The sequence below is a fragment of the Embiotoca jacksoni genome, unplaced genomic scaffold (genome assembly GCF_022577435.1).
Source record: "Embiotoca jacksoni isolate LCO1_2020_lvr unplaced genomic scaffold, fEmbJac1.0.p SCAF_16, whole genome shotgun sequence".
Taxonomy (NCBI): Eukaryota; Metazoa; Chordata; class Actinopteri; family Embiotocidae; genus Embiotoca; species Embiotoca jacksoni.
The window spans coordinates 1,331,487-1,345,084 of NW_027185296.1; the positions used below are offsets into that span (position 1 = coordinate 1,331,487).

The 13,598-nt window shown below is 41.7% G+C and overlaps 1 protein-coding gene across 4 annotated transcripts in view; it reads right to left on the minus strand.

Moving 5' to 3' along the window:
• Window positions 1–13,598, minus strand: part of sbno2b (strawberry notch homolog 2b) — a 59,101-nt gene that overhangs the window by 41,217 nt on the left and 4,286 nt on the right. For all 4 annotated transcript variants that reach the window (XM_069150126.1, XM_069150125.1, XM_069150127.1 and 1 more), the window contains exons 2-3: window positions 3,096–3,322; window positions 1,425–1,513 (exon numbers count right to left, since the gene is read on the minus strand). In XM_069150126.1, the coding sequence (XP_069006227.1) occupies window positions 1,425–1,513; window positions 3,096–3,203 (197 nt within the window). In that variant the 5' untranslated portion in view covers window positions 3,204–3,322. The remainder of the gene's footprint in view (window positions 1–1,424; window positions 1,514–3,095; window positions 3,323–13,598) is intronic.

Consider the following 13,598-nt stretch of genomic DNA (forward strand, 5'->3'; position numbering starts at 1 on the left):
CAAAACCGAGCAAAGGTGAGCTCAACAACCAAGCTCCAGCAGTAGCCAAAGGCAAGTAGGAAAACACATGTAAACACATTTCAAGTAAAAGGCTCAGCTGCGATTTTCAACAACCACCATCGTATACTGAGCTATAAACGCTGCCAAAATATACCCGAGTGCCCAGCAGTACGGTGGCTAGATGCACGCAGTGTGGGCACTGATAAAGACTACAATTGCAACATGCTGCTTAAGCACAGCCAACGTAGACAAGATGCCGCACAGCCTTTGCATTACACATACTTACACACCTCATGTGGGAACAAAGAGACAAACACACCTCATTTAGTGATGAGGTCATAAAATCGGAGTCAAGTTGCAATAAGTTAAGTGTAACCCCCCCCTGGTGAGGCTGACGCCAGGCCACCCACTACAGGAAATGAAGGAGGTCTGATAAAGAGGACCATTCCCAATGAGCGGGTGGTTTACCGTCAGGATAAAAGGGTCATGTACTGCTTTGATTGTATGAGGTCACTCCGAGGGTCAGTGATGCAATAATTGGATCAAATGTAAACATTCAATCAACCTTAAATCTCAAAATGAAGTGTCCTCAGAGGCCGTTTTAAATTTCGTGTACTTCAATCACAGGATAAGACATCATCATGTTAGGGGGCACCTACATTTTGCTAATAGCAAAGTATCGCATCAATATTGCATTAAATTAATTCAACTACGAGTGAAGCAGCATCATTTGATTGCAGTTGAAGCACTATGCATCACAGACGTACTTACATTTGGCCATTTCTGATTATAAATATGTAACTAACAACTTTCTTTGTTGTTACTTATATTTTACATTACTCCTGCAATATTATGCAATTCTCCTTCTTGCCAAATACATAACTGTGAAGCTATGGCTTTCCTCTTGCATAATTTTACCACAATGATCGCCTTATATTAGTCATTAGTGTGTACCATTTTATTGTGCTTTTGCATATCTGTGTCCTACAGATAAAGTGGAAGTGTGTTGTTTAATGTGGCAATGTTGTTGCAAAAACGTTATTGCTCTCAAGTATACAAATCATCAGCAGAAATCTCATGATACACCCACAACACAAACACCACAGTCTGAATGACAAAAAATAAATAAATAAATAAAAAAGTATCATAATTCAGAGGCACAGAACCAACAAGGCATTATTAGCTCAAGTGTGAAACTCATGCGGGTAAAATCGCCACATTTCATCAGTACAGCCTTCAATCTAAAGGCCACTGCGTGTGAGTACTCAACATTGTATTTGTAATGGGATGTTCTCTCTCCGTCTCTCTGTGAAAAGTTACTTCAACCTTACTGTATCCTCACTTGTGATATTTCCTGCTGCTACACTATCTTTCTGAGCTCATTATTATACAAGGCATTGTGAAACGTGTTTGTTTTAACTTACTGGTTTCCAGATTGCATAGGGCAGTGTATGCTGTATCCAGCCTGCTGAGAGAAGGGTCCCCAGGAACCAGAGGAGGCATATATTGAACTCTAAAACACACAAAATGAAAATGTGTCATGCAAAAAAAAAACAAAAAAAAAAAAGAAATAAGAAAAGCACACAAAAATTATGCTAAACATTTTAAGTAGCGGTACAAATTTCTTGTAACATTAAAAATCGAATAACCAAGGTGCAAAGTGTTAATCCCTCCGATATATTTTGGCAGAATTAACAGCAAAAAGGATTTTGTATCAAAATATGTTTGTTTAGAATTCAGTATAAGTATACAAGTATATATGCTATGACTGGGATGTCCAGATAAAGTCTATCTTTGCTCCATACATTCTTCAGAACTACATACCATCCGAGACAGATAACCGAGTACACTGACTACATTTTGTTTCGACGTGAATAGGCCTTTACCTCATCGGTTCAGCCAAATTGCACAATACTCTTCCCCTCAGTGTAGTATGAAGAGGGTGATCATTTCAGTTTTACATGCCGTGGTTTTAAGAAATTCTCTGGAATTGCAATCATCAGCCCATTACCCGGAATTAGGGGGAACTTTGTGGTGCTCAAAACCTTTTGGGACTATTTCTTTTGGCAAATGTAAATCAAATTAAAACCTGAAACTGAGTTTATCCAAATGTTTAGCCAAAAGGATTCTGATATTTTTTAAGCCTTTAGATCTCACAGACACGGCATGTCACGCCTTGAGAATTGTGTTGGCATTAAAAGGTCCTGCTCTGGGGTGGTTCAGGTCTTACTTGTCTGACCAGCTTTTCTGTAAGCCTTGGTGTGAGCATCCTCTATTTTCAGACCAATTCTATTTTCTCTTTGCCATGCTCCCATCTGCCTTTATCTCATTCTGACTTGACTACTGTAAAGCTCTTTATGTTGTAGTCAACCCTCCCTCTCATGCTTACAGTTGATACCGAATACGGCAGCAAATTTTTTAACAAGAACAGCAGGCGAGTCCCTTTCTCCCGCACTTCACTGGCTCCCTGTTTGTTTTAGAATTGATTTTAAGATTTTATTGTTTGCCTCCAAATCATTAAATGGGCTAACTCCCACCTATCTCTCTGACCTTTTACAACCATGTGCCCCATCGAGGTCACGCAGGTCCGCTGACCATTTGCTTCTGGTTGTCCTACAATAAAGGTTTACCCATATAAGAGATTGTGCCTTTGCTGTTGTAGCCCCTTAAGTCTGGAATGAGTTGCCTCCGCACATTAAGCTGTCCACTACACTGCCTGTTTTTAATTCTTTAAACACACCTTTGTTTCTCGGCTTTCAAGTCAGAATAAGAGTTGCTATTATTTTCTATTTCTTCTTGCGTTGTTTTCTGTTTTTTTGCAGCTGTGATTATACAGCACTTTGGCCGGCTGTTGCTGTTTTTGGATGTGCTTTATAAATAGATTGGATTTGATTTAACTTCTAAAAACAGAGACAATAAACTCAACTACCCTCATTTACTCGAAGGAATTTATTTGCCCTCCGAAACATAAAAGGGAGCGATCAAAAATGTTTAATTACAACTTATTATATGAACTTGGTCATTACCAAACATCTCATTTATGTGAACATGCGAAAGGGTTTATATATCCATACAAATAAATGCCCACAACCTACCTCCAAGTTAGGGGAGGTCGCAGAGAACATGTTGCTGTCCAGCTGAGGGCCTTCTGGGTGCAGGTAGTGCTCCCCGTCCATGGCCAGTGCTGAGGGGAGGGTGGGCATCAGACCGCAGCTTCACACATGACCACCAGCTTACTTCGACAATACACCCTCCGACCGCCACCAACGCGCTGGCTATGTATGAGATAGTACTTTTAACACGGGCGACTGCTCTCCATGACCTGAAGAAGGGAAGGGAGTGGAGATGGAGTGGACGGAGAGAAGGATGAAGAGACATCAGAAGAGCTGCAAAGGCACACGGGAAAGTACACAAGTCATTGAAATTTAGCAAATCACAATTCAATGGCTATTTTAATTCATACTCGGGAAGCAAAACTAGAAATACAACACTGACATGAAGTTAAAAGTGTGACTAATCTCACTTCTTTAAGACCACTTCCTTTTCAAAACTTTGGAACAATGTCCATTTGCAATGGCCTCATCATGGAATGCACTGAGAGCTGCCATGTACATTCTTTGAAAACATTTAAAATTTACCAAACACCACACATACAACAAGTAAAGTTGTAAACAAGAGGTCTTTGGAAAAGCAATAAGTCCAGTATAGAAATATAAAAAAATATAAACATATAAACAGGTACACTTCATATAAGAAGACATAAAAGGATATTTAGACTAAAAACATACAATAATAAAACACTAAAAAAATGTGTCATATGTAGCTTATTAATCAAACAATTGGCCTTTCATTTCAAGACTGATTCTAGCTTCCTTTGTCACCACACAACCTGAATTCAGATTTTATTCATAATGCAGTTTGAGCTCATATTTATTGATTGACAGGCCTCATTAGCTGGCTGTCATTCGACATCACTCAAGGTTCCACAATCGTTAGAGAACCAATTAAAACCATGGCAAGAGGTCCACGACAGTGCGAATCGTATGGGACAAAGATGCTGCACAATACCAAGCGCTTTCACAAAGCTAAAGCGTAATCGGGCGTTAAGCAGCGTAGTGTGGAGACACAAGACCCTCTCTGTCACCAGCCACTATCTGCACACAGGCAGATGGCTTCCTGCAATGCTACCAAGCTTCTAACTCCAGTCTATCTTCTGTATACACACACTCACGCACACACACACGCGCACACACACAGAGTGTATTTGTCTTGTTGAACGGCTATTTTATATTTTCTGCATTAGCGTGTCATTGGGAATATATTCGATTTTCACACATTCCTTTTGAAAATAGTGAAATATTACAGTGAAAGAAAGAGAGAAAATAATAACGTAGTTTGTGGGCAGCCAGGTATTTCCAGGTGTGCTGTATAAGCATATTATTTAATATACTTAAAATGTTATGGAGCAGTTATCTGTCCGTTTAGATTTACAACCCAGATTCCCCCTTCAATCTGTCTGAATTAATTAGACCCACTCTCTTATAATTAGGAAAGTGATATGATTTCGTACAGAGCCCAAATAACAGAGTTAAAAGCTAGCAGTTAGTATTTCTGCTGCCCAACACTTTGATGAAAGTACTAATTGGAATAATGTGTATGAAGTCAGCTTTAGCTCACTGCTGGTATGCTTGACAACAGATGTGCTTCTTCTCTCTGATATTGAAACACAACCTATAAACTACTGGTTCAACAAACATTATAGAAACAAAATATGAAACATAACTGCGTTACTTCCAGACCAAAAATGTACAAAAATATCTCACCAGTTTGACAACCGAATCAATCCAATCATTCAGCGCTTTACGATGCCGTTCTGTGAAACATCAGTAACACTCCCTTGCCCCAAACTAATCAAACTGTCACCCTCCTCTCCTTTGGCCCTTCCATCGTTCCTTCCTCCAGTTTGCCCCCAATCTGGAACACAGTCCAGACGTGTTCACAGGGGACAAAGCTGAGGTAATAAATCCTAATAGAGTTCATGAGGGTCTAAATAAGAGGGCCTTTGTATGTCTGTGTGTGCGCGAGTGTGAGAGAGAGAGAGAGAGAGAGAGAGAGAGAGAGAGAGAGAGAGAGAGAGAGAGACCTGACCCAACATATTCACTTGCATAGCCAATGCACAAAGCAAGGCCATTTTTGCCTCAGGCTGCCAGTGTGATACTGTCTGGATAAGAGTGAAACAAATGTGGGGAAGCCCATTGCAAAGAACCAACTCTGGCAAATTTTCTAGGCAGGAGGTCTGAAGCAAAAGGATATTAGATATTTTCCTGAATATGTATGACCTGCTTCCAGCCTACAAAATCCAGATGAAAGCAGAGACGGGAAGGCAACGCAGCTAAGGGTGGTCAGGGACTGTGTACTCAGCGCCTTATGTGGCCCTGTTGGTACAAATGTACTCAATGTAACATCGTTTAGGACACTGCAGATTTTGATGTATTGAAGGTTTTCAAGCATCGAGCCAATTTAGGTCACAGAGATAAAAAAAAAAAAAAAAAAAATGTCAAAGTATTCTTATACCCGTTTCAGTGTAACATGCAGGCTACAGGCCGCTATGATCTGACCAGGTGAACACGCCGTATTCAACCCTCCCTTCGCCTTATTTCACCTGAGTCTTACACCGATTCAATTTCACTTAGGCAACATTCATGTAATGGACTAAACACTATAAAAAGAAAAAAAAAAAGAACAGAAAGGCAGAAAAAAGGGGAAAATATTTGATAATGTCATTCTACTGAATTCTGTGGTTTGGCAGTGATGTCTCTGAAACTTAATTTACATTTCTGTCTTTCGTTTTCTCTAGAACCAAGTTTTTGGTATTAAAGGGGTATTTGAGAGATTTTACCTCAACAACTAATCAGTGTATGTCAAAGTCAGAATATGTGACTGCCCAGAAGAGCTGAAAAGACTTTTCCCGATTGGCCTCAGCCGGCAGGCATCTTTCAGTCCGCCACCCTCTTCGCCCTCAAACCGCAGTCGATGACCACCATCGCTTCTCCTCACCGTTTCAAAAGGCCAAAATGCTTCTTGTCGAACACAGTGATTAATAAAGAGCAAATCTGCCTATGTCTTCCCCATAATGCCCTCGTTCCCCCAACCACGTCACCAAACAGTACCATGCCAGTTACTGTCTCTTAGCAACAGAAAAATGTCTTTTACTGTCCCCTGTTCCCCAACCCCCAGCCCTCCAGCGAGTCTCTGAGGAAAATCGATACTGATCATTGTAGGAGTGGTCCCAGATATTCCCCTTCCTGTAAAGCCTCTCATTACCGGAAAACAGCAACACCCCCTGCTACTCCTAACTTCTACCGAGAGGAAGAGGGACGCGATGGAGAAAGCTATCGGTAGGAAGAACATTGGCAGTATGTGAGAAAGAAAACAATAAATAAAATCCTACTGCAGAATGAGAGACAACAAGTCCATTCAACAACAAAAAAAAACGCACACAGGTGATGTTATGGCATAATCCTGCTTGGTTTTTTAAAAATCTCTCTACTTAGTCAGTATTTGGATTAATAGTCTGTATTAGGAGAAAGCACCTAAGGAACCTATTGAACCATAATTATAGAGACCCAGACAACCACAGCATACATGCTATTGAGACATGAAGGTGAATGGGTAAACCATTGAGAAGAATAAACAGCACAAACGCATGCAATATGAACTATAACGTTTCAGGACCTGCTCGAATACCCAATTACACTAAAAGAACTACAGGATCAAATAAAATCACTCAAAAACAAGAAAGGGTTAGATGAGGATGCCGCTTGAGTGAAACCCTCTTCTGCATTTACATAAACGAACGGTTTGCTGCGCTCGGCATCGGCCGGACAGTCAAGGGAGCCAAATGCCTACCGTTTGATCCGGTGCTCCTGTTTCCGGCTAAGAACGACAACAGCACCTTGATATCCGTGCACTCTATTTGCACTGTCCACCAACATCTTTAAATACCTTTTTTTTTTTAATATATTTATATATATATAATTTTTTAAATATTTTACATGAGTTTTATATTTTATTTATATATATATATATATATATATATATCACTTATTTGTGTATGTGTATGTGTATATATATATATTCCTATACATGTTTCAGAAAGACAGAAAGATTTCGGCAGTGTAATCTCATAAATCTGTTAATTATGTCAAAGGTTACTGCTGGTTTTGTGCAGCCACCCCCACTCCCCACCCTCCATCCCCCCACCCTCCCCTCCTTTGTGCATCTCCCCCTCTATCGCTCTCCCTGGGTGGCCTGATGCAAGAGCTTACTGCAGGCAGGTCGGGGCCATTATTTGTAAAATCTTTCAAAACTGAAACAACCCCACACACTATTGACTGAACATATCATGGCAAAAGGGCAGGACACATGGAGATCAAATGAATTCAAACAGTCACAGTGTTTCCAGTGCCATGACCATTTGTGGTTCCCCTCAGCTGTGCGAGTCACTGCGCCTGCCAGCCAGCTTGAAATTTAACGAGCAGCTTGCCCCTGTCCCTTTAAAAACACACGACGTGTGCTGTTAGCTGCGGCACCCAACATGTGCTCGCAAGCACAACAGGTAAGAGGTAGAAGGCAGTGCCAGGTACAGAGGCCTGCCTAATTGTGTGCTGGTGGCCTTTACTATCAGCAGCTGCCAGAGCACATGGGGATCATCCTGGGAAGTGTGACTTCCTTAAGCTACTAAGTCACGATTAAGACTCACGAGGAGAACCACCACGCTGCCTGGCGCGTGTGCCATCTCACTTCACAAATGTACCCAGCACGCACACATATGATGGAATAAGTCACGGTACCTTTAAGGCATTCTGATTATAAAAGAGTGACATGTACACATTGGTGCACATGTCACTCTTTACATCCAGCAGCAAGACCACTGGTAAAAGGAAATATAAGACAAGCAGAAAATTATGATTTTTGTTCTTTAGTGGCCACCAGTCCTCATTTTGCGTCTGACCTACAGCATAATAATCAAGATTCATTCTTTAAACCTGATCCTTCTATACTGTGACCTCATCATCACCTCTCACAGGTATTCCTTAACTCTCAGTCTCACCCATTTGATCTTTTCTTTTGGTCACTACGGTTTCCTTTTCAAGGTATTGAGAAGATCCTTCAACACTTCATCTGCATTATCCTCATTTTCAAAACCAGGCCCATGCAGCTCAACAGGTGTGCACAGCAGACATATTCTATCCAGCTTTTTCATTTCCATTTAAATTCCGAATTTATGTGCGACACTGATCGAAAACCTCAACTCAAGTCTACTGTTCAAGCACTGTTGCGAGTATATTTGTTTTATAAGTCTGTCAAATGCTGTATGGGCTCCGTCAAGTTCACGGCAATACAGGCTGAACAAGCGCGGCGCAGCTGCTGCTGCTGCTGCTGTTTTTGCCCGTCTGTGGTCACTGGTCACAAGTCTGAGCAGAAATGACAGGAGAAGTGATTCAAAAAAGATTGGGAGAGAGACAGCGTGATGTAGTAACCAGGGTTATATGAAACAACGGGCTCCTCAGCACACAAACACACACACACACACACACACACACACACACACACACACACACACACACACACACACACACACACACACACACACACACACACACACACAAAAGCGCCTCTGGCCTTTTCTATATAGGACCAAGGCAACCAGACTGACAGGGACACCAAACAACTACAAATGGTGTGGCTGAAAGAGACATGTTGGGTGTCTTGACATTTTGGTCTCTTGTCGTCACTGTGTGTCATCTTTGAGGTCGGTGTGTTCATTTTATGTTTCTTTCGGGAACATTTTGAAAGTGAAACTCTGGAGCCTGTGCGTTTAAACGGCCAAGTAGGCCATGAAAGTGACACAACTGCACATTCAGTATCCCTGCATGCACTGCAATGATGTAAGCATACATACTTTTCTCATGTGACGGCGCTCTGTGGGCATCCGTCACTCCCTCTCCAGTCATGTCTTTCCTACTAACAAGACAGCTGGCAAAAACCATTCAATCCAATGCACAACACTCACTCATCACCAATCCGAGTCCATCAACAACGCCAGTAATCAGGTTAGAAATGATCAGGGCCCAGCTGCGTTACACCAGAGCAGCAAGGGGGCTGTTAGCTGGTTATGATTGCCCTGACTGGCTGGATTCATTAGCTACTGTGATGAAATATTCATAAAAGGAACAAGTTACTTCCCAGGGAAACAGAGGGCCCCATCATTCAAAACAGCCTACATTATTAATCAGCACCTTTTTTTTGACACAAAGGGTTTATACTTACCAGTGTGTGCACATGCGCGCGCACGTGGCATATACATTGAAGGACATTGACATTAGTTACCTATCTGTCCCTGTTCCCCTCCTCAGAACCGAATTTCCACTCAGTCCAACAGTCTTTGCCATAGAGGGGCTGTGAAGAGCCCATTAAACGAGTAGGACACTGGACAGAGAATAATGATCGAATGACTGTGTAACTGAATCTGCTGTCTTATCAAAAGCCGGGAAATGGAAACAAATTTGGTTTTAAGAGTCTGTTGTTATTGCATTTCCCCCCATTGAAATATTTATCAAAGAGTCTCTCTGGACTGGGGCAGCACAGAGGGCCACACTGAACAAACAGGCAGTTATTTTAATTATTTGGTCTAACAGGGTTCAAAGATTTAGGGACTTGCGAGTGACTAACGATTATACCTAATTAAATCTTCATCGAGCCGTTCCAAGTGGCTATTCAGCACCATTTTACTATCATAATGAATATCGTTGTGCCCACACACACCAGCTGAAGGAGACATTAAAGTAATTTATCCATAAGGCATGAACTTAATTGAGCTCTTGTGGTTCAGAGGATGGCTTTGTTGTAGGAAATAAAAAAATTTAAAAAAAAAACGTGCAGCTAGGGGGGAAATGCCCAGAGAGCTAAGACGAAAGAACGGTGAAGATTCTGACTACAAGGAAGTACAAAGAGCAAAGAGGGAGAAAAACATTGAAAACAATGGTTTACAGTGGCTTGATGACACTCATTTAGGAGCAAATCCCTCTACTCCTACCACCAGCACCCACCAGAAATAGATCAAAGGCTGACTAGATCAAAGAGAGAACGATCCACTTAGCTGCCTCTTTGCCCCGTTTTCCTCCATCATCTAATTCCCCCAGAATGGAAGAATGATGACACGCGCTCGCAGTGTGCAGCTCTTCAGCCTTCATTGCTCTGGGCTAACGAGTTAGGTGAACAGACAGTGGCATGTTTGAACTTTAACAAATTTGCAAGAGTTTTGTTTTCTCACTCGTATGCAAAGTCTGTGTACTTTTTCACACATGTATCTGTCTGCGCCGATGTAAGGTATTATTGTTTGTCGCCTTTTTAAGTTTTGCATGACAGTCACAGAATGATGTTATAGAAATACAAAAACTCAAACTCATTTGGGGCTCAAATGACACGATTGTTTTTTTCAAAACCAATCGAATATTATCATTTGACTTGTAAGTGGAGTGAATAATACATCTGATGGAAAAAAAAGAAAAGATGTGTCCCTTCCTCTTGTTTGCATTGTGGCTCCGGAAAGTCTCTTGGGTTTTCGCTCTTATTTGCAAGTGATTCCTTTATTGTTTTATTGTTTTACTTTCTGCATCTAATTGATGACTCCCCTGTGTCCTTATTTTGTGACCCAACTCAGTATTACCATACGAAAGCAGATACAAAGGGAATGGGGGTGACTGGCAACTGTTTGTCACACTGTATAAAAGCTGCCCTGCGGAGGAGATCTGAGAGCACTGCTGGACACCTCTCTTTGAGGGTGCATGTATGTGCTCCTTCTTGCAAGAATAAATGTCCCATATGTTTGATTTTGAACCAAGCCTCTGAGTAATTTTTCCAACATCACTTCTCAGTAAATCCAGTGATCATGGTAAATCCATGTTCATCAGAAAACCTCTCTTTTTTGGGGGGCAGAGTTTGCCTTCAGAGACGTCCCACCTTTATGCTGTTGTCCACTCATATAGGCCTTTTTTATACTCAAAATGTGGACCAGCTCCTTCTCTTTTACTGCCACGCTCCCTCTAAATCATTCTTACAGTCTCTACCACTGGCCCCATACTCTCACTGATATTCCCTATTTCTACATTTCCATCACTACCCCTCTTTCTTTTCTTTCTAGTAAAGGCATGGTATTTTTCTACATCCACCACAGTTGCTCTCTTGCAGTGTAGCAACCCACTATATGCTGTCATGTCTCAATTTTCCTCATGTCCATTCCTCTTTCTTCCTGTGACAGCAAGCCAGTGGCACTGGCTGTTGCCTCTCGCCCAGTCTGAACCCCCGGACGGACCAAGCTGCTGATTGGACACAACTGGTTCCAGGCCTCTGAATCTCCACCCCTTCTCAGCTGTGGTTATTCAGAGAGTCAGTCATAACACCCAGCAAAAGCTATCAGATGCACATTTCAAAACCAAGCAACATAGCACAGGGAAATGGACTACTCAACTGGAGTGCATACTTTTTTTTTTTATTTTTTTTTTTTAAATCACACTGACACACTAATGTAAAACACACTAATGATTAAAATCCTGTGAACCGGGCTCCACCACTGTTCAAATCCAGACAGCACTTTACTCCATTCAAACTGACCTCACTTTTCTGGCAGGCGTGAGAATATTGTGCCACTTGCAGAGCGTCAGGCAGCCCGTCTGTGTCTGTTCACTAAGTTCACTTCAGTTCATCGTTTGACTTCAGCTGAGAGCTGCCTGACGAATCAACTGAGGCTCCATTCGTACTCTTGAACAATAACATCACAGAGAGGCAGTAAAGCATGGTGAAAATCAGTCAGACAGGCACAACATGTTCTCAACAAATTATGTACAAGTGATTAAAAAAATACAACAATAAGGTCAAAGACCAAAATTAAAAATTCAGTAAACAAAAAAAATTAACAAGTGCTCAATGGACAATTTACAGATAAGTCAGTCAAAATTTCAGAGCTGTTTCTATCCCATAATAAGATTTGATTACTGTCTATTCTTCGGCTCAACAGCTCCTCAAAGGGCATGCACTGTTCAGACAGACGGAAATTTTGGCAGGAACATGTGACATCTCCCAACAAAATGTCCTTTGGTGTGCCTTACATTATACTTTTGATTGTGTAAGAAAAAAAAAAAAATCACTGTCTGTTACAGTCTGACTTGGTGTATGTTGAATTACAGGAGAGCTAAGGGGAGCTCCGCTCGAGCTGCCCTGAAAGCTCACTTTGAGACATTCCAGGGGAGCTCTAAATCAGCATCCATTTCAAAGTCACGGGTGGATTTTCAGAACAATAAGGTTCCTGAACAAAATCATAGTAGCAAAAGTTGTCAGTGTTGTGTGTTAATTCGTTCATTAGGCCACATATCAATTAGAAAGAGATCTCCGATTGCAGCGATGGAAGTGACAATGAGCTACAACGAGCCAAACAGAAAGCTGCCCTCTGAACTTCGCCTCGTCCGTTTTCCTCCTCCTCCAGCCCAGATAGGCTGAGCAGGAGTCCCGGCCTCTTTCAAAGGACTCTCCCCAGTTATACGAGTCAGTCTGGCTGATCGATTTTATTTTCATCGAAATTAACTTGCCTGATTTAAGGCGCGCAGGACAAAAGTTTATACCCTAATTCCAAAGTGGGAACGGCAGGGGGGAGGGAGAGAACGTTTTTCACTGCAACCTGCAGTCGACAGCGTCGCCTCACACTCACATGTGCGTGTGCACGTTACATGTTTAGTAGCGTGCGCACGCACGCACCCAAAAGCAGCCCCAGTGGAAACTGAAGTGACTGAAGTAAAGAAATACCAGACATATGTGCGGACGAAAAGCACTGCTAAGTTTAATTTTCAACTCTAAAGTAGTCCAACCCAATGCCTTTCTGGGCCACAAAAAAAAAACCAGTACATCAGCTGAGATATTGTTATCAGATTTGTTTGAACTCTTCCATATAAATTTCTGCATTCCCAAGAAGTCCTGTATCAGTACAGCTGTGCAAGTAAACTATCACTTTCATTTCAAATCTCAGTTACAGTGTCATACTGCATTGTCCTACTCCAATAAGAGGTCATGTTCGCCACAACCCATTCTGTTCTGGCTCAAATCCATTTAATCTTCTTACAAATCCCACCTCTGACGCTGCCTGTGAAGGATAGGTTGAAGACGAGGGAAAAAAAATTAAAAATTCCCAAAACACGCATAAATACAACCGAACAACACCAAGCGATATTAACCGAGCGGCTTTTTAAGGACAAAGGCGAGTTAAGATAAATAAACTGGCTGCCAACAGTAAAAAAAAAAAATACACATATGGCAGGGTGAATAAGGTCCAGATTTGGCACAGGGTGTCGATGAAACTCAACAGGCTCAGGTGTGCAGCGGAGTAGGTAGACCCAAACAGGTCGGCCATTCCGTTTTGTGATTAACATGTTGTTGTCTCTCCCTAACAGACACATTAAATAATATCCTGGGATGAATTTAGAGTCAGTGTTCAAGAGAGCAAGAATGAGAAATGGTTCGTTACACTGACTTCAGGCTTTAGGGTG